Below are 22,889 nucleotides of genomic sequence, written 5' to 3' on the forward strand. Positions count from 1 at the left end.
CAGTGCCCTCCAAGTAGAAAAATACATTAGCCAAACACACCGTGTCATCTCACTTGTTAAATTTGGCTATACATTCATATGCCTTCAGCCACTTGTTTTGATCTTGGCCATCGTCACCAGAGAACCCGGAAGGTCTTATTAAGGCATTCAGTAAGTCGGTTAGTTTGCGGATGGTAGGCAGTGGGTATGGGATTGGTGCTGTTGTGGTGCGGATTTTGGATGGAAAAGAGAAGGTTATAGCCTATGCTTCTAGGACACTTACAAAAGCAGAGAGAATCTACTCAACTACAGAAAGAGAATGTCTTGCTGTAATCTGGGCCATATGCAAATTTCGACAGTATCTCTATGGAAGGCCATTCACAGTTCTTACAGATTATCATTCACGTTGTTGATTGACAGGCCTTAAGGACCCAACAGAACAACTTGCCAGGTGGGCACTACGTCTTCAAGAGTATGACGTTACTATAGTGTACAAAAGTGGAAGAAAACATCAAGATCCCGACTGTCTCTCAAGAAACCCTGTGCAAGACTATCAAGGCTTTGATGAAGATAGTGACTGTCTCGCTGCACTCCAGGATCAGAGTTCTGAGCACAAGAAGGATGCCAAGATATGTCAAATTATGCTTGCCTTAAATCGGTCAGAGGATGTGAAAGGACAATTTAAGGTAGTTAATGGATTACTTTGCAAGAAAAACTTTGATCCGTTTGGATAGAGGTGGCTACCAGTGATTCCTAAACACATGCGCTTAGATGTTCTATAGAAATTCCATAAAGACACCACATGATTTACGCCATTTTTCCTGGTGCTTGGGCGTGAAGCTACTACGATGATGGACACTGTGTTTCTGTTACATCCTGATGATGTGGACGATGACTACATTGGCCAGGTGTTAACCAGAGCTGAGGAAGCTCAGCGGTTAGCTCGACTCCGCCCACTGCAGCTCAAGAAAACGATCGCCGAAGGTATGACGCAAGCCACTGCCCTGTTGTCTACCAGCTTGGTGACAGTGTCTGGATCCTCACTCCTGTTTGGAAGGTTGGTCTCTCTGAGAAGCTCCTCAGGCACTACTTTGGACCTTATAAGGTTGTAAGACAGTTGTCTGATGTTACTTACGAAGTTGAAGCTTTCGACCCCGACACAAGACGACGAAAAATCAGATATACGGTCCACGTCCTTCGAATGAAGCCCTATAAGGATCCTACAAACCAGGGTAAACTCGAAGCTCCAGCCACAGGCAACAAGCGGAAAGGTGACGAAGAGCGTAGCGGCAAAGGAAGTTCTAAGGAGGTCACCGCCAGGGTGAACATCAGTCATCAGGAGTTGGAGTATGCAGGACCGATGACTCGTTCCCGGACTAGGAGGACATAACAATGAGACACTGTTCTCTTAAGGAGAGAGCAATGTCGCAGAAGAAGCTGAGTAGCACCATCACTGTGGTGTATCGGTTGTGATACTAGACTGTTGCATGGAGGGTCGTGAGTTCAAAACTCACCTGAACTGTAAAATTTTAATTTGAGTTCGAGGACATTCTAGAAGTATCCACAAATATCAAGAATCATTGTACTGGAATGTTCTGTAGCTGTATATATACCGTATGTGTTCTGGCCGGATGCAGTTTGCTCCGTGCTCTTGTATGTGCAAGTGCTGAATAAACCTTCGTTAAGTGAAGTTAGTGTTCATCATTCATCTAATTACTCTGTCTTCTATGTGGCAATATGCCTTTGTAAAATCTTTGAGATTTACTACATATTTCAAGTTTCTGATTTTCTTCATTTCTATTGTGTTCTTTAGATTTAGCATTTGTTCTGCACAAGACCTTCCCTTCGTAAATCCTGCCAAATATTCTCCTAGTTGTAGGTCGTGTATTCCTTCAAGTGCCACGGACAAGATCTTACATGTCACTTGCAAGAGAGGCATTCTTCAATAATTTGTAGGATCAGTTTTCTTTCCTATTTTATGCAGTGGATGTATTAATGCTGATATCTATACCGATGGTGACCGGTTTGTTGTCCAAATTTCATTAATGATTTCTGTTAAATGTAGAAAGTGTTTCCAGAATTCAGCAACTATGTCTTCTGACGCTTCATTATTTTTAAATTTCTTTATGATATATCTGATTTTTTTTTCTATTGTTGGTGGTTTTGAGTCTGGCTGTTTTTGGATTACATTATCAAAATGAAGTTAATATTCTGTGGATCGCCGCTGTGTAGTTCTGTGAAGTAATCTGCGTGTATTCTGGAGTTCTTGGTGTTATTATATGCAATCTCTGTGTTTTTGAATCTATAAATAGTAAACTTGGCAATGTGTCGTTGTTTAAACTATTATTGAATGTTTTAAAAAATCCTTCTCTTGTTTTGCTTAAAATATGACTCAGTTGATATTATTTGATCTTTTCTTTGTCGTGCTCTGATCTTTTTGAGATTGAGAAATTATCTAGAGAAAATGATTACAAAATGCAGTTGGAAAATAAGAATTTCCCTTTCAGTAGCATATGCACTGTCTTATGAGCAACAACTGTTAATTTATTTTGTAAACATCATGTGTGCAGTATTTCCATTGCAATCTGTATCTTGTCTTCTATCTGTGCACTAGATTGTGCACTCATGAATGGGAGCAAGTTGTCTGTACAAGCTGCACAGCCAGTTACTTCTGGTATTGCTGTCATTTTCTGTAGCAGGGGCTTCATGCCTAGATCCCTAAATATTTGTTGTAAAACTTACGACAGTTGTGGCTAGCAATAAGCAGAGACGTGACATTGGTGTGCGTCTGTGTACTCTGAATGTTTGCCACTAGAGCTATCAGTTGACAACTTGATGTAATGTTCAGCCCCCAACCAGAAACTGAATAATCTCAGCTAGCAGTAATCTTGAACTGGAAGACTGGTGCCCAGGTGCCCTTCGTTTATCACACCGTGGCTGGGAGGTTCTTCATTGGTGGCGATGTTCAAAGTGCTGCTTGCAGCACCTGCAGAAATGTTTGAGGTGCCAGCTCTGGCAGTATCAATAAGTTACGGCACTACTAACCTCCTCGCCATAATTGTGTAGTGATGATTGCTGCAGTGATGATGGGGGGGGGGGGGGCGTCGTGGATGCAGGAAGTGATGAGGAGATAGAAGCCAGAGCTGTGGCTAGTGCTGAGCTCCTGCCCACACCCCAACATTTGCCTTGAGGCTGTCCTGGAATGCCAGCTGAGAAACAATATGGTGGGTGCACTCTCTGCATCCAGTTACAGTGCAAGGTTCTCTGGTGGTCAAACCGCAATTGCATCTTGAAGTGGTGCAGTGGCCCTCTGGCTGACTGTGGAGGGGGGAGGGGGGGTGGTAATGGGACGAACACCTGTGGGTGTCAGCCACCTGCTTTAGGGTCAAGGTCCATTGTTTCAGGGTCAGGTATTGGCTACACAGAACCCGAGCTACCTGGAGGAGATGCAGGATGCATCATGCAGGCAGGCAATGAATCTGTGAACAAAGTGTCATTGGCAGGATCACATAGAGTGAGATTTCCACTCTTCAGCAGAGTGTGTGCTGATATGAAACTTCCTGGCAGATTAAAACTGTGTGCCAGCCGACTAGCACTTCTGAAAGAAAGATGGTAGAGCACTTGCCCGTGAAAGGTAAAGGTCCCGAGTTCGAGTCTCGGTCCGGCACACAGTTTTAATCTGCCAGGAAGTTTCAGGATCACATAATTTACAGGTGTGAAGTTGATTCAGATGCTGTCACTGCAATTTGCCTGGGCTCTGTATCAAAAACATGCAATTGCTAAACAAATTTATGATGATGCCAGGTTCCCGGTGCCTCTGGCCTCTTTATGATATAAAAATAACTAGGTCATTAATGTGATACATTACCTGAGGGGCCAGAATAGGCGCCATCCACCATTGTGAGCACAGAAACTGGAGCAAGATGCAGTGCGTCGTTCATGAAGCAACTCCAATGGCGCTGCACTGTTGCAAGGCTGGGAATGGTAGGACAACAAGAATAGTGGAAAAGCTTGGTCTCACATGTGATGCGTGCTTAATTTATCCATCTGCTGCTTAATAGTGTGAACAAAGTGTTCTGTATTTGTATTAGACTGTGGATAGTAAGGCACACTGGTGCTGTGACAAATTCCTTTGGCTGTACAGAAGTCATCAAATTCTGCGGACACAAATTGAGGTCCGTTGTCTGTCACAAGCAACTCTGGTAGGCCCTCAAGACAAAATATGGATTACAAGGCTTTGAAGGGTGCAACATGTCATTGTAGAGTGCACGGGAACCGCAAAAGGAGACTTGCTATGTGCGTTGGTGGGAATCTGCCAACGAGTTTTCCTATAGGGTCCAGCAGAATCCAAATGCAAGAGCTGCCAATGCTTCAGCCAGTCAAAGAACTGTTGAGAAGAGGCTGCATGGTATTACTCTCAAGCATGGTGCTGATCTATCATATACTCTAGTGAGAGTCCATGTCAAACCATGTGCAATGTCGGCGAGCTAATGGTTTGGTGTGAACCATGCCTCAGTGACACTGATGAAGCAAACTAATTGCAAAACAAGATTGTTCAGATTCAGTGCATGGCAATAGGACACCATGTAACATAGACAAATCATGTCAATGTGCAAAATATCGGCAATCCTCTGGACTAACAATTTGTTTCACAGTATGAGGCCAGTCAGTGCAGACATAGTGCAACAGGATCTGCAGATCCAGACCCGCTGCTGTGGCCTGGTTGATCATCTAATGACCTAATGGAAATTCGTCCAGCACATCTTGAGTCCTCTGCAGCAGTGTGGTAACAAGATGCTTCTGAAAAGTCGAAGTCTGCATCCAATCTCAATGGAAGATGCGAAAACATGTCTGCATTGGTGTGCTTAGTCAAAGAAAAGCAATTTCACATTCCTGGGACCGTGCAAAAAGTACCCTTTTGTGGCAAAGGCAGTGCATTGGTGCCACAATCTGAGCTGCATTTCGAATGAAGCAGGTACATTATATCAGCTTCCCTAACACTGACCGTAATTCAGTAACATTTTTTAGAGGTTTGTCGTTATCCCAAATATTCAATTGCAGTTTGAAAGAACACACACTTGTCCCTGTTGCATTTAATGTGTGCGAAGATTACTAAGGTACTCATCTAATGTGTGACCTGATACCACTGTATCATAAAAATAATTTGTACATGAAGCACAGATGCAGTTAATTGTTCCAAATAATGCTGGAAAATTGCTGATGTGAATGCACTACCGAAAGGCAAACTAACAATTTTGGAGTCCCCTGTGTGTATTAACAATAAATACTTGCTGTGATTGGTCATCTAAAGGGATGTAGAGGTAGGCATGGTCCATAAGTTTATCAGGTTGAGGTAAAGAAAATGAATCAGTCACAGTTTAGGGGTACACTGTTGCCTTAAAGTCTGCACAAATACATGATTTGCCTGAAGGCTCCCTGACAGGTACTGATGGAGATGTCCACTGACTGGCTGCGATGAGTGCAATGAAACCACTGTCCTGCCACTGTGCAAGTTCCTGAGCAACCTGTTCATGGATTACCTGCCCTGAAGAAGCAAGAAAATTAGAAGCTTTGTGTAAGCCATCAGCATACAAGCCTTTGAATTCAGCACACAGCTGAGCAACACTCTCCTTCAAATCAAACGGAGTAACTGAACCCATTGTCTACCACTAGCAACCCAAACAAATCAAGGCCAGATATATTTCCATGGTTCTGTAAATGCAAAATCTGGAATGTCATATTCTTTTGAAAATTCTGGTATATGGCAGGAAGACTGCGCGAACTGAGTGCTGGAATGTCTTGTCCATTCAATGCTGTAAGCATACTGTGTGATTTCTGCTGCTCAGTGTTGGCAAGATGATCATAAGTACTGCGATGGAACAAGGAAACTAAGGCACCCGTTTCTAATTGCAACTTAATGGTTTGATGAGCTATCACAAGGTCCACAAAGAGCTTGTTAGAATGGCGTTTCACCAAAGAAGAAGCTACTAATTTCTTGAATTAAGAACTACCAGACTTCTGCTCCACACTAGAAGATCTCTTTGGTTCAGAATGCACAACATGTAGAGTAAAGTTTGGTTCCTGTGGGTGTATTTTAGGAGAGAGAGCCTTCTTTTCCGGTAAGCATACCACTTGAAGATGTCCGTTTCTGCCAATGAAAAAGAAGTTGCATTTCATGATATGAGTAAGTAACTCTTATGCACTGAGAAGCAGTGTGGGCAAGACTTCATGCTGGTACTTTACTGGTCTAGCTGAGCTCTGGTGGGCCAGTGTGCACTCGACTTGGAAACAGACTGCTTGTGCAGCTGCGCAATGATATTGCTAGACGCTACATCACAACTGTTTACTGACTGTGACTGTCTATGGCACTGTCACAAGAATCTTAATAGTTAATATTTTGTGTGACTTGCTGCAAAGGAGGGCTGGGATACTTAATAATCTGTTCCCTTATTCGATTATCAGCCACATTCTGAGTAATGGCGTCACATATCATGAAGCCACTGCAATACTTGCCATAGTCACAATAAACTTACACTGCCTAGTAAGCCCTTGTAAGACTGTTCTGTCACCTACTGTCTATGACATTGTCCTGACTGCTTCTTTAGTCTGAAACATTTAAACCTGGCAGCCTCCCCACATGGACTTTCGTGTCACAGTATCTATTCAAAGTGTGGATTAATTCTTCACAGTCCACAAGGTATAGCTGTAAAGCAGGGAACAGTTTGCAGAATGTCATATACACTAACACACCCACCGTTGATAAGAAAAAATTATTTAACAGTACCTAATACTAATCAAGAGCTCAGATGGAAACCCAGTTCTAAGCAAAGAAGGGAAAGCAGAAAGGTGGAAGGAGTATATAGAGGGTCTATACAAGGGCGATGTACTTGAGGACAATATTATGGAAATGGAAGAGGATGTAGATGAAGATGAAATGGGAGATAAGATACGAAGAGTTTGACAGAGCACTGAAAGACCTGAGTCGAAACAAGGCCCCAGGAGTAGACAGCATTCCATTAGAACTACTGATGGCCTTGGGAGAGCCAGTCCTGACAAAACTCTACCATCTGGTGAGCAAGATGTACGAGACAGACGAAATACCCTCAGACTTCAAGAAGAATATAATAATTCCAATCCCAAAGAAAGCAGGTGTTGACAGATGTGAAAATTACCGAACTATCAGTTTAATAAGTCACAGCTGCAAAATACTAACCCGAATTCTTTACAGACAAATGGAAAAACTGGTAGAAGCTGACCTCGGGGAAGATCAGTTTGGATTCCGCAGAAATGTGGGAACATGTGAGGCAATACTGACCCTACAACTTATCTTAGAAGAAAGATTGAGAAAAGGCAAACCTACGTTTCTAGCATTTGTAGGCTTAGAGAAAGCTTTTGACAATGTTGATTGGAATACTCTCTTTCAAATTCTGAAGGTGGCTGGGGTAAAATACAGGGAGCGAAAGGCTATTTACAATTTGTACAGAAATCAGATGGCAGTTATAAGAGTCGAGGGACATGAAAGGGAAGCAGTGGTTGGCAAGGGTTGTAGCCTATCCCCGATGTTATTAAATCTGTATATTGAGCAAGCAATAAAGGAAACAAAAGAAAAGTTCGGAGTAGGTATTAAAATCCATTGAGAAGAAATAAAACTTTGAGGTTCGCCGATGAAATTGTAATTCTGTCAGAGACAGCAAAGGACTTGGAAGAGCAGTTGAACGGAATGGACAGTGTCTTGAAAGGAGGGTATAAGATGAACATCAACAAAAGCAAAATGAGGATAATGGAATGTAGTCGAATTAAGTCGGGTGATGCTGAGGGAATTAGATTAGGAAATGAGACACTTAAAGTAGTAAAAGAGTTTTGCTATTTGGGGAGCAAAATAATTGATGATGGTCGAAGTAGAGAGGCAATGGCAAGGAAAGCGTTTCTGAAGAAGAGAAATTTGTTAACATCAAGTATAGATTTAAATGTCAGGAAGTCGGTTCTGAAAGTATTTGTATGGAGTGTAGCCATGTATGGAAGTGAAAAATGGACGATAAATAGTTTGGACAAGAAGAGAATAGAAGCTTTTAAAATGTGGTGCTACAGAAGAATGCTGAAGATTAGATGGGTAGATCACATAACTAATGAGGAGGTATTGAATAGAATTGGGGAGAAGAGGAGCTTGTGGCACAACTTGACTAGAAGAAGGGATCAGTTGGTAGGACATGTTCTGAGGCATCGAGGGATCACCAATTTAGTATTGGAGGGCAGCGTGGAGGGTAAAAGTCATAGAGGGAGACCAAGAGATGAATACACTAAGCAGATTCAGAAGGATGTAGGCTGCAGTAGGTACTGGGAGATGAAGAAGCTTGCACAGGATAGAGTAGCATGGAGAGCTGCATCAAACCAGTCTCAGGACTGAAGATCACAACAACAACAACAACAACAACCTACTACTTGGTGTGTAGATAGATGAGCTTCAAACTGGAGCAATTATTCAATTCAGTCGTCTTTGTCCTCCTTAAATGAGCAAAACAGAGGCGCTAATGATGGCTGCATTAAGCTTTGGTGCTGCAGTAGCTGGTGGCACCTGATTGTGATTCTCATTGGTTGCCATCTGAATTTGACTGAAGCCCTTCATCATCTCAATAAGTTGCGTCATTTGTTGCACCTGTAACTGAAAAGCTGTGTTAGATTGAACTTTGATGCCAAAGGCATTTGCAATTGTGGCACTCCTAAGTGTGAGGCAGGCATGCATGGGCCGTGGGGTGGTGGGGTAGACGTAGCCCAGCAAAAAATACTAAAGTTAAATCAGTATTTGATAGCACAAACAAGTAAACTGAACAAAAATGGCAAGCATCGATCTGAAACAGAAATAATCCCAACCACATATGGTAAAAGTACAACAAAAAGTCTAGCAAGTGATAAAAAAAATGGCAACAAAGGAAGTAAAATGATGTGGTGCCATAGATTCAATAAGGTTTGTCACCAGGTGTTACATTGCAAGTCGGTAACCGTTAAGTTACGAGGAGCCAAATGTTACAGCCTTACTGCTAATGATAAGTGGGTGGAAGGTCGCTAAAAGGAACTGGGCAGACAAGAAAAATGTTAGTTGACACAAGTGGTTTTTTAAATAAGTATATTGCATTCAACTTGTGGGTGAAGAAGTGCTACACTGTTGACAACTTAAGGCAGCAGACAACCAACATATATCCACACTGAATGTTAGCTGGTAATGCTTACTATCAACAATTTGGTTTAACATTTGGAACTGACTAGCAACTGAAGTAATGTTGGAGTAGAAGACTGGTGCTCAGGTGCCCGCCTCTTATAACACCATCCTGGCTGGCTTTGTTGGTCGGCAGCCTGGAGATTCCTCATTGGCGGAATATGCAAAGCAGTGCTTGCGAAACCTGCAGGAATATTCGAGGTGCCACCTCCGGCAGTATTGATAAGCTACAATACTATAAAAGGTTCTCCTCCATTATGGCTTTTATGGAATATGATGTGTGAATGGATTAATCGATGATTAAATGAATAAAAAATGAAAGTAATTCTGTTTCAGCACTGAGATTGACTCTGTGAACATGACAGAACTACAGGAAAACCTCTGCCAGATTTGAAAGAAGTTGGGAGATGACATTAATACATTGACGTTTTGACTCAGTCTGTATAGCAAGTCTGACTCCCATGTGCGGAGGAGCTGGGTTTGATTCCTGGTACTGCAAGGGATTTGTGGGCAGATTGGAGTGGGGCTGCTCACAGACCTCTGAGGCCATTTGATAAGGTATCTGAATGAGAAGCTTATCCGCATAGGACACAGTTTTCATTTGGCATGTTGTTGTATTTAGTAAATGTTTTCTCCCTCACACTACCCTCGGTTGTCAAATTGACAGTTCTTTGGTGCCCCATGATACCTCCTATCAACCAATCCCTTCTTTTAGTTAGGTTGTCATAAATTTCTTTCTTCCGCTAATTAGACGTAGTACCTCATCATTAGTTTCAGCCGACCCATTAAACTTCAGCATTCTTCTGTAGCACCACATTTCAAAAGTTTCTATTCTCTTCTGCTCTGGACTTTTCAGTAACTATGTTTCATTTCTGTACAAAGCTAAGCTCTAGAGAAATACCTTCTTCCTAATATTTAAATTTGTATCTGATGTTGATAAATTTCTCTTCTTCAGTAATGCTTTTCTTGCTATTGCCAGTCTTACATTTTGTATACTCTCTACATTGGTCCTCAGTGATTACCTTGCTGCACAAATAGCCAAACTTATCTACTACTTTTAGTATCTCATTTCCTGATTTGATTCAAATCACTGGATTTAATTTAAGTACATTCCGTTACCGCCGTTTTATTTCTGTGATGTTTATCTTATAATCTCTTTTCAAAATAGTATTCATTCCATTCACCTATCCTTCCAAGTCCTTTGCCACCTCTGACTGAATTACAAAGTCATCAGAAAACCACAAAGGTTTTATTGACTCTCTCTGAAGTTGTATTTCCTGTCAATATTTCTCTTTGTTTTCTTTTACTGCTTGGTCAATGTACAGATTGAATAAGATTGGGTAAAGGCTATAACCCTCTATAACCTTTTTCAACTGCTGCTTCCCCTACATGTCCTTCATCTCTTTAACTGCATTCCAATTACTGTACAAGTTGTAGATACTCTTTTACTCCTTGTATTTTATCCCTACTGTAATCAGAATTTCAGAATGTAATCCAGTCAACATTTTTGAAAACTTTCTCTAAATCAAGAAATGCTTCAAATGTAGTTGTCTTTCCTTAGCCTATATTTTAGGATTATTAGGAAAATTAGAGACCTTGGAGAAAAAAGAACCACCTGTATGAATATCAAGACCTCGGATGGAAAACCTGTACTAAGCAAAGAAGGGAAGGCAGAAAGGTGGAAGGAATACATAGAGGACCTATACAACAGAGATGTACTTGAGAGTGATATTGTGGAAATGGAAGAGGACGTAGATGAAGATGAGTAGGGAGATATGGTACCGCATGAAGGATTTGACAAAGCACTGAAAGATTTAAGTCAAAGCAAGGCCCTGGGAGTAGACAACATTCCGTTAGAGCTACTGATAGCCTTGGGAGAGCCAGCGATGACAAATATCTTCTATCTGGTGAGCAAGATGTATGAGACAAGTGAAGTACCCTCAGACTTCAAGAAGAATATAATAATTCCAGTTCCAAAGGAAGTAGGTGCTGACGGTGTGAAAATTACCGAACTATCAGTTTAATAAGTCACAATTTGCAAAAAACTAATTCAAATCCATTACAGAAGAATGTAAAAACTGATAGAAGCTGACCTTGGGGAAGATCAGTTTGGATTCCGGAGAAATGTAGGAACATGTGAGGCAATACTGATCCTACGACTTCTCATAGAACATAAGTTAAAGAAAGACAAACCTACATTAATAGCATTTGTAGACTTAGAGAAAGCTTTTGACAATGTTGATTGGAATACTCCCTTTCAAATTCCAAAGCTGCTGGGGTAACATACAGGGAGCAAAAGGCTATTTACAATTTTTACAGAAACCAGATGGCAGTTATAAGAATCAAGGGGCACAAAAGGAATGGAGTGGTTGAGAAGGGAGTGAGATAGGGTTGTAGCCTGTTGCCACGGTTATTCAATCTGTATATTGAGCGAGCAGTAAAGGAAACAAAAGAAAAATTTGGAGTGGGAATTAAAGTCCAGGGAGAAGAAATAAAAACTTTGAGGTTCTCCGATGACACTGTAATTCTATCAGAGACAGCAAAAGACTTGAAAGAGCAGTTGAACAGAATAGACTGTGTCTTGAAAGGAGGATATACGATGAACATCTACAAAAGCAGAACAAGGATAATGGAATGTAGTTGAATTAAACTAGGTGTGGTGAGGGAATTACATTAGGAAATGAGACACTTAAAGTAGTAGATGAGTTTTGCTATCTAGGAAGCAAAATAACTGATGATGGTTGCGTTTCTGAAGAAGAGAAATTTATTAACATAGAGTATAGATTTAAGTGTCAGGTAGTCCTTCATGAAAGTATTTGTATGGAGTGTAGCCATGTATGGAAGTGAAACATGGACGATAAACAGTTTAGACAAGAAGAGACCAAATAGAAGCTTTTGAAATGTGGTGCTACAGAAGAATGCTGAAGTTTAGATGGGTAGATCATGTAACTAATGAGGAGGTACTGAATAGAATTGGGGAGAAGAGAAATTTGTGGTACAACCTGACTAGAAGAATGGATTGGTTTGTAGGACACATTCTGAGGCATCAAGGGATCACCAGTTAGTACAGGAGGAAAGTGTGGGGAGTAAAAATCACAGAGGCAGACCAAGAGATGAATACAGTAAGCGGATTCAGGGGGCTGTAGGTTGCAGTAGTTACTTGGAGATGAAGAAGTTTGCACAGGATAGAGTAGCATGGAGAGCTGCATCAAACCAGTCTTTAGACTGAAGACCACAACAGCAACATCTTCTAGGATAAGTCATACAGCAAATATTGCCTTGTGTGTTCTACATTTCAACAGAAGCCAATCAGATCTTTCTAATGGTTGGTATCTCATCAGTTTTCTAGTCTTCTTGTAAACAATTTGTGTCACCATCTTGCAGCTATGACATAAAGTGAAAGTTTGCTAATCTTTGAATTTTGGAATTATTACATCCTTCTAGAAGTATGAGGGTATTTTGCTGTTATCATAAATCCTGCACTCCAAGTGGATTAGTTTTTCTGTGATTGGCTCTCAGTAATTCTGAGGGAACATCACCTACTCCTTATTTCAGCTTAGATCCCTTTGATCTCTGTCAAATTCTTCTCACTGTATCATATATCCCTTGTATAGTTCTTTTGTATATTCCTGCTCCCTTTTAGCTTCCCCTTTTTTCTTAATAATGACATGCCATCTGATATCCATACAGCTGCTTCTGTTTTCTGCAAAGGTCTCTTCAGATTTCCCACAGGTTATGTCCATCTTTACTGTGGTCATGCATGCTTTTTGCAGCATTGTTACATCAACCCATTCCTACTTTTCCCATGTTTTACTTTAAGTCAGTCTCATTTTTAGATATTAATATTCCTTTGGCATTCTTCACATGTTTTGCTTTTATATTTTTTTCTTTCGTTGATTAAATTCATTATCTTATGTGTTATCCAAGGATTTCTACAATACCTTGTGTTTTTACCTATTTGATCCTTTGCCAGTTTCACTGGTTCATCTCTCAGAGCTACTCTTTTGTCTTCTAAAGTATTTCTTTTCCTTGTTTCCATCTATTTCTACCTAATGCTCTCTATGAAACTTCCAGTTCCTTTGCCTTATCCAGGTCATATCTCCTTAATTTCTGAAGTATCTCCAGTGTTAATCTCCAGTTCATAATCAATAAATTATGGCCAGATCCCATATCTATGCCCTGGAAATAATCTGCAGTTTAAAATCTGGTTTTGAAATCCCTGTCTTACCATTATATAATCTATCTGAAACCTTCCAGTGTCCCCAGTTATCTTCCATATACAGAACTTTCTTTCATAATTCTTAAATAAAGTGTTTGCAATGATTAAATAATGCTTTGTCTAAAATTCTACCAGGTTGCTTCCCCTTTCATTCCTTTCCCCCAGTGCTTGTTCTCCTGCTATTTTTTCTTCTCATTCTTCTACTGATGAATTCAAGTAATCCCATTATAATTAAATTTTCATCTGCCTCAACTATTCTGATAATTTCCTTTATCTCATCATATATTCTGTCAGTCACTTCATCATCTGCGATACTAGTAGGTGTATAAACTTTTTCTACTGTGGTGGGTGTTTGCAATGTGTCCACATTGGCTGACTGCAAGTCCCAATCTTTCCGCCATTGCACTTCACTAATTCCCAATATATTTATGTTCAACATAACCATTTCACTTTTTAAATTCTCTGACTGACCTACCTGATTAAGGGATGGTGATGTTTCATGATGCAACCCATAGAATGCCTATTTCTTTCTGTGTAGTTCCCACCAGACAATCCAAATGAAATCTCTGGAATATTTTACCCAAGAGGATGCTATCATCATTAAACCATACAGTAACACTATTGCACTTAGGAAAAATTATGGCTTCAGTTCCCCCCTGCTTTCAGCCATTCACATTATCAGTACATTTGGATTCAACAAATACTGGGTAGATTTTGACTGCAACACAGGTCCAATGGATGGTCTGGAATATGTACTCCAAAAGTAATACTGCCCTCAGCTGTCTTTGTTTTTCAGGTGGTGCGTGTTTCCAGCAGCCGACCACCTGGATGACAGTGTATCTGGACTGGACAGTCAATCTAATGTAACAACAAAAGTGATCCATTGGACCAGGCAATATGTTCCTATTACCCCACAGTCTAATCTCTATGACCCTGTGCCAACTGCAGTCATAATTGATGGTGTCACTGGGTCAACATGTGAAAACAGAGAGATCATCTACTGTGAAGCCTCATGTTCAACAATGTGCACAGAACAGTGTGTTGCAAAACACTTGTAGCTACACCAGCATTATACTCTGTCATCAGATCTACCATGGATTGCCACCCATACTGTTTTACATTGTGTGCAAGTCTCTGATCTCCACTTTCTATAATAAGATGTAGATGCCCAGCACCTTGTCACTTTCTAAGTTTCGTCATTCTTCAACTACTTTTCAAAAATACTGGAGACAGCAGTGTGCAAACAGCCAACCAGCTTTGCCATTTTCTGAGTGCTTGTTCTCATGTGCAGCCCAAAACAATCTGCCCTTTGTCAGAGTTGCGTTTGTTAGTGGATTTCCTCATTTGTGACCCACATTGTCACTAGAATGATTCCCCATTCATCTCTGCTCTGCTTATATACTTTTCTTACCACATCACATGCCCACAGTGCCTGCACGACTGTCCTGATGGACGGTAGTTACACTCCTGGAAATTGAAATAAGAACACCGTGAATTCATTGTCCCAGGAAGGGGAAACTTTATTGACACATTCCTGGGGTCAGATACATCACATGATCACACTGACAGAACCACAGGCACATAGACACAGGCAACAGAGCATGCACAATGTCGGCACTAGTACAGTGTATATCCACCTTTCGCAGCAATGCAGGCTGCTATTCTCCCATGGAGACGATCGTAGAGATGCTGGATGTAGTCCTGTGGAATGGCTTGCCATGCCATTTCCACCTGGCGCCTCAGTTGGACCAGCGTTCGTGCTGGACGTGCAGACCGCGTGAGACGACGCTTCATCCAGTCCCAAACATGCTCAATGGGGGACAGATCCGGAGATCTTGCTGGCCAGGGTAGTTGACTTACACCTTCTAGAGCACGTTGGGTGGCACGGGATACATGCAGACGTGCATTGTCCTGTTGGAACAGCAAGTTCCCTTGCCAGTCTAGGAATGGTAGAACGATGGGTTCGATGACGGTTTGGATGTACCGTGCACTATTCAGTGTCCCCTCGACGATCACCAGTGGTGTACGGCCAGTGTAGGAGATCGCTCCCCACACCATGATGCCGGGTGTTGGCCCTGTGTGCCTCGGTCGTATGCAGTCCTGATTGTGGCGCTCACCTGCACGGCGCCAAACACGCATATGACCATCATTGGCACCAAGGCAGAAGCGACTCTCATCGCTGAAGACGACACGTCTCCATTCGTCCCTCCATTCACGCCTGTCGCGACACCACTGGAGGCGGGCTGCACGATGTTGGGTCGTGAGCGGAAGACGGCCTAATGGTGTGCGGGACCGTAGCCCAGCTTCATGGAGACGGTTGCGAATGGTCCTCGCCGATACCCCAGGAGCAACAGTGTCCCTAATTTGCTGGGAAGTGGCGGTGCGGTCCCCTACGGCACTGCGTAGGATCCTACGGTCTTGGCGTGCATCCGTGCGTTGCTGCGGTCCGGTCCCAGGTCGACGGGCACGTGCACCTTCCGCCGACCACTGGCGACAACATCGATGTACTGTGGAGACCTCACACCCCACGTGTTGAGCAATTCGCCGGTACGTCCACCCGGCCTCCCGCATGCCCACTATACGCCCTCGCTCAAAGTCCGTCAACTGCACATACGGTTCACGTCCACGCTGTCGCGGCATGCTACCAGCGATGGAGCTCCGTATGCCATGGCAAACTGGCTGACACTGACGGCGGCGGTGCACAAATGCTGCGCAGCTAGCGCCATTCGACGGCCAACACCGCGGTTCCTGGTGTGTCCGCTGTGCCGTGCGTGTGATCATTGCTTGTACAGCCCTCTCGCAGTGTCCGGAGCAAGTATGGTGGGTCTGACATACCGGTGTCAATGTGTTCTTTTTTCCATTTCCAGGAGTGTATAATGTATTGGCTTATCAGTGCAAGTGTTCAGTTTTAAGTAACCCGCCCCTCTTCAGTCCCTATAGATGATGTGAGGGAAGGATAACTATCTGTTTCCACTATATGATTCTGAATTTCCATAATTTATTGCTTTGATCAGTTTGTGTGTAGTACTAGCAGTTACAAGAAACTAGGTGCTCCCATTTCTAAGGAAGTATATGCCCTAGTGTGTTAGTGCAAAACTATTTTTAGACTTTGAACAGTGTCTGTATTTTCAACATATTGGCATTGAATGAGCAGTCTGTTACAGATGTGATCATGCCCTCTGCCAGAAGACAAAATCATTGGAACTCATTGTTGCCTTAAGGAAAATTACATGCAGAAATGTTTGGAACAATCTAAGTAATGGATGCAGGCCTATGTGAACTCATTGGTCTTTGAAGGTGATTGCCACTGATAGAACATATAGTATTACAAGCAGGTCCCCCCTTCCCAGTATACGCAGTCTTCTTCCTCAGTAAGTAGATTATTGACATTTTAAAAGTAACACTTTTTGTTATGCACAAAACATAGTATCTGCCACACACATTTTGCTGAGCTTATTAGGGATACTGCTGTGGCTAAGTTTGATCAAACTAAATACCAAAATGTAAGTAATTGAACAGATAAAAAAACTACTCATGAAGCGGCAACAGGAGAACACACATATAAAAAGTATTACAATTTGCTAGCTTTTGGAGCCAGTGACTCCTTCTTCTGGCAGAAGGGTTGAAAGGGAAGGAAGAGGGCTGAAGGAAAAGGGCTGGTGAGTTTTAGGAAAAGAGGTAGAATTCAGTAAAGTTGCCCAGAACCCAGGATCAGGGGAGATGGACCAGACAGGATGAAAAGGAAAGAAAGTTTTTCAGCAATACTTTTTACCAAATTACACAAGCCATTTGGTGCAAAACTGTTGGACAATTTTGTTATGTTTAAGTCTACGTCCCATCTGCCCTGATTTCAATCCCCTGGATTACTATATATGGAACGTGATTCAAAGGGTAACAATGAATCAAGTGCCCCAGTGTGACACCATTAAGGATTCACCAACATGGACTCCAATAAAGTACATCTTGCTTTTATGCCTTTCAGATCAACCCTGAAGGTTTATATTCGAACTAAAGGGGATATGTAGAATGAGTGTGCTGTATAGGGGTCTCACAAGCACCGTAGTATTTAGTACTTCACTAATGAAATTTCTCCTGGTGATTTTGGTGATTGTTTGTGTGAGACAAGAGATACTCTGTGACATTCTGCACCAGATAAATTTAATGAGGCACTTTTTTGATCATAGAGTGGGAGTAGAAAGGAAAAATGTAAAAAAGAACAGTCTCTTGTGAAGTAAGGAAAGAGCAGAGAAAACTGAAAGATTTATAACTAAGTTGTTTATTTCACACATTTCCAATTCCCCCCGTCTCATAAGACAGTCATTCTTCTCTCATAATCATTGCTTTGTGGTAAGGTAACTACTTTTTCTGCTGCAGCTAATCAATATAATCTGTTACTTGTACCTATTTTTATTCATGCTGGTGCCACTTTGGTTCAGGGTTCTGATCAACTTTTTTGTCACTTGTTTCAGCAACCCATCATTTTTCCCCCTGCTGTAGAGAAATCAGTGCCTGGTTTCAGTTTGCTCAGGATTCATGATTGTGGATTACTTATAGTTATGTATAAGGGAAGGAATAAAGGTACAATCCCATCGCAGTACTGAGTGGTTGATAGACATATGAATGGTAATGAAAGTGTTCTTGCTTAGGTGCCTGTTAAATTCACAACAATTCAGTGTATATACTGAGTTTTATCTTCACTCCTTCTGTGACTTATATTTCATCAAGGACTTTCTGTTACCTTATTTATTTGTAATTATCTTTGTTATCTCTGACACTGCTTACATATATGATAAATTTATAGTTCCTGCGTGATTCTGTGACAAAGTGAATCTGTGTTGCGAATAGTTATGTTTTTTCCCCTTCATGTGCTTAAAAATCCAATTTAACTTCTACACTAATGAAAGTGGTAGTTTAGTTTTCACTAGTTTTCATTATCTTCAAAATATATTCTACAACTTGTCATTTTTATTGTACAAATAGGTGAAATTAAGGTGGCTGGATATCTGAATCTTGCTGCAGATTTTACACACAATTTTACTGATGGTTTAGCTATTGGAGCTTCATATATAGCTGGAGAACAAATTGGTGTTGTCACGACTTTTACCATTCTGTTGCATGAAGTTCCACATGAAATTGGTGACTTTGCAATATTAATACAATCAGGATGTGATCGGAAGAAGGTAAGATAGTGTTGCTGTAACTGCTGATGTAAAATGAATTGATAATTTGATAGCATTTCTGGTTTCTTTATGGATTTTGCTGAACATAATGTTTCTTAAATATTCTTGCAGGCTATGTTATTGCAGTTGCTGACAGCTCTTGGTGCTCTGAGTGGAACTGTTGTCTCTCTCTTAGCTGAAGGTGTGGGTAAGTATCAAAGAGAATTCTGAAAGTGATTTGAAGAGTTCCAGAAAGCAAATCTATATTTTGTCATTTATGAAATTCGTTAGAAATAAACATACAGAACAAAATATAAAACATTTACATTAACATTATGCTAGAAAACAATATACTGTCAGACAAAAATGTTCTACATTAATACTGGAATGCCATTAATTGAAAAGTGGAGAAATTACCATGAAAAACAGTCTACAGTCTGTAGTTTAACAGAGAAAATAAGTTACTGAAGTCATAAAGTAAAAGTATTTCACCCAGCTGTAAAAACATTGATGAAAAGTAGGAGAGGTGGAGGGAGGATGAGAAAGGGGTGGGGATTGAAAGATTATATAAGGTGGCTTATTTTTTATTGATCACAATAAGCACATATTTAAGTTCCAGTACAATGGTTTTTTAGTCACGTAAACTGGCGCATATCTAAATAATGGACATGTGAGTGCCTTTGTACAGCACAGGCTTTAGGTTTTCTTCCTTTCTTTTCCTGTAACATTGTCCAAAATACCACCAATGAAGTTATTGATCAGTTTTGCTTATTCGCTCACCATGGACGAAAGACTTAAAAGCAGCAAATCTGTATTCACCAAAAGAGGTATCTTGGTTGATATTTGTCAGTTATTTGCAGTATACCTTCTGTTGCACATTGCAATTGTATGCACTCATTATAAAATGAAGTATAATGCTTAACAAGCTGCAACACATTACTTTCATTGCCAATATGGTTCATTTTAAATTCTTGATCCTTATAACTAAGATACTTGGGTGGATGGGACTTACCACATAACAATTCTGTGCTTTCAGTTGAGTCTGAGCACTACACCAATAAGGTTTTACAGCTCTTCATGAGGTATTAATTTTAAACATAATTATCAGAATGTACCACTATAGTGGTTTGAAGTTATAAAGAAATGATTTGTTATTAACACCTCTGTAATATCTTTATCTTCAGTTTACATGTGCTGTTGTGTCTGACAGTGTTCTAACAATGTAGTGTGTCTGCTGTGAATTCTTCATGAGCTGATTGTTAGTTTTATGCCTTATCCAAAGAAAAATATTTAATTTTATCAAAAAATGAAGTACATAAAATTTTGGGCTAGAAGATAGGTAGAGAGGGTCTTCAGAAGCAACATTAATTTGAATTTATTTACAGATCCTTTTATTCCTCAGTTGTGTTTGTGTGGATGAATGTTGGTATGCCTTGACCACCTAACTGGTATCCTCCAGGCTGGAAGCACAGAAATTGGATTGCAAAAACATGTTGAATAACATTTCGCCACAAGACCTATTTTATGGAGTGGGCAAGTGTCCATTGAACAGTCCTTTTGCGTGAGAAACTACCATATTTTCACCAGGGATTCAAACAAACTTAATAACAGCACAAAAACAGCTTAGCATGATACCTGCTTTTGGAAATAAACATATGTAGGTCTCAACATATTTAGCATATTTCCACTAATTACTGTCTTAGGAGTGTGTAGCATGAGAAGACTCAATAAAAATGTAAAAATTTTGCAAACAATAAGGGTGTGAAAAAGATGTAACATTTAAGACAGCGCAGCAACCAATAAGACAGAAGACTTCTTTAAATGTGTGTATAATTTATGATGAATCTACAACACAGACAGTAAAAATAAAAACAATGATGTTCTGAAAATAATATCAGGGGCAGTGTATAAAGCCATTTGAGATATGAAGGAAGGAACTGTACGTGTTCATGTAGAAATGGGTAAGACTGGGGGCTAAGTAGTATAAAAGGAATATGAAAAATAGTTTACAGAATGTCTGTAGAGGAAGACAATTGTTCAAAACTGGAACAATGCTATCAACCAAGATAACTTTCTAGGTGCCTACAGGCTTGCTGCTTTTAAGTCTTTCATCCATGGTGAACGAATAACCAAAACTGATCACTAAGTTCTTTGGTGGTGTTTTGGACAATGACTGTAGAACATAATACAACAGTTTAGTCTGTGTTACAGGAAAAGAAAGAAAGAAAACCTAAAGTCTGTGCTGGACAAAGGCACTCACGTGTCCATTATTTAGCTTCACAAAAACAGATAGCAGGCAAAAAATGCTATAAACATGTCAGCCTCCTCCTCCGTAATGTACAAGATGTTTACCAAAAGTATCACAGCTACGTGGGAGGAGGGACTTCAGATTTTAATCATGCAAAGGAACAATCTACGGCTTCAGAAGTGGACATAATATACAGAACCATTTGCAATTTTGGAACAAAATTGTATAACAGAACAGTAAATGTGAATTACTACTTTAGAAAAATGTTTGCACACTTACTGATGTCAGGTAAGCCTTTGGTACCTGTAATACTGACACCGTGTAGGTAAGAAATTGGCCACAATCAAGTAGGATCACATTCTCAGGGTTCCGTTCTAACTTAATTGTGTATATAGACATTCATCCATTCCATGGATTAAGAATATTGACAATTTTGGCCTGCTGTCGACATTTAACACTGGCAAGATATCAGTCCTGGTGGTTCCAAGACTTTGGAGAATGTTTTAATTTCAAGTTTGAAATTGGATAACAAATGACAAAATAATATTTTTTTTCAATGTTGTGACATTAAGTTGCAGACAGAAATGTACAAACAAACCTTCAGCCACAGCCTTTATCAGAAAAAGAAACGTACACAAGCAAGCACATTTCATGCACACAGTATTGCCATCTCCGGCATCTTGGACCAGACTGCAGATATTGATAAGAGTGGAAGCATCAATCTTTTCCGTACATTGTTGGTATTCCAACCTGAAGTTTTCATGTGATATAATTACAAATTAACAATTTTTCTGATTTTTGTCCTTTACTTGTAGTCTGAAACCTACCTTCTTGCCAAATGCCACGAGTCTAGGCCAGCAGGAAGTATGATATAGGTTTTGATGGGCGATAATGTGAATACCAAAATATTTGACACAAGTGGCCATGTCTTTTGATTGCATTGACTTAGAGGCTTAAGTTTTTTACACTGTAAAGGGACCGTAGACCTTAGTATATGACGTAATTTAGACTTAATACATCTACCCGTTCCAGAGAGAAAGGGGTAGACAGACCAACAGTCAGTCAGTCAGTCAGATAACAAATGACAAAAAATATGGTTCTCTTGTGATATAGTTAGAAATTAACACTTTGTAGATTTTCCCCTTTACTTGGACAGCAAAATATCACTTCCTTGCATAATTTCATGATTCTAGGTCGACAGGAATCACCCTATTGGTTTTGATGAGATAGTTTGTAAGTATCAAAATGTATGACATGGACTCAATTTGTGCACCACCAAGGGACTGTGGACCTTAGTATTTGACATTAATTTCAACTTTCAGACAGACAGACAACAAAATGATCCTATAAAGGTTCCGTTTTTATTGATTGAGGTAGAGAACTATAAAAATTGTGAGATGCAATATTATTAGTTTCTCACATCAAAGCCAATCTGTTTACTAATCTTGCATTGCCAGACACCAGCAAAAGATCTGAATAGCGATCATGTCTCATGATACTTACAGCTAGCAAGGATGTTGGTACTGATAGGGGACAAAAGATGTATACATTCATTTAACTGACATAATCAAATAGATGTTCCTGGACTGTAAAGTTGTTGTGGTCTACATGTTTGACATTTTAAGTGCAGTTCTGTATTGGAGACATTGTAGTGGGCTGTGGGTTGTCAATTACAAGTACAAAGTGCTTGGATTTTGTGTTTTGAACTACCAGTATTAAATGCTTGTGTAATCATGGTCCTAAAAGTGTGTATTCTGTCATCAAGCCATTGCCATGCAGATTAAGAAGGAGGTTCCATCAGGAAAAATCACAGGAAACTTTAACTTTGGCCAGCATGCTCCCACATAATAAGCTCTAACGACTTGTTACTAAGTTACTGTTGACAGCATGAACTGTAAGGAACTCAAGTGCAAAAGCACTGACAGCAGAGCAGAATACAGTGACACAAGCAGCTCCCTCTATTGACCATAAGGTTTGTTCTGTCATCTTGGTTTATGAGCTTTTATAGCCTCCTTGGGCCTTTATTGAGTTCACAAGCATGTCTACACTGCATTTTTCCTAAATATAATAACA

General features: G+C 40.4%; 1 protein-coding gene across 1 annotated transcript in view; it reads left to right on the forward strand.

Annotated features, from left to right (window-relative positions):
- The window catches only part of LOC126262504 (protein catecholamines up), a 52,069-nt gene that overhangs the window by 20,770 nt on the left and 8,410 nt on the right, over positions 1–22,889 (forward strand). The window contains exons 2-3 of the mRNA XM_049959175.1: positions 18,390–18,589; positions 18,701–18,776. Coding sequence (XP_049815132.1) covers positions 18,390–18,589; positions 18,701–18,776 — 276 coding nt within the window. The remainder of the gene's footprint in view (positions 1–18,389; positions 18,590–18,700; positions 18,777–22,889) is intronic.

This window comes from Schistocerca nitens, chromosome 6 (assembly GCF_023898315.1).
Source record: "Schistocerca nitens isolate TAMUIC-IGC-003100 chromosome 6, iqSchNite1.1, whole genome shotgun sequence".
Taxonomy (NCBI): Eukaryota; Metazoa; Arthropoda; class Insecta; order Orthoptera; family Acrididae; genus Schistocerca; species Schistocerca nitens.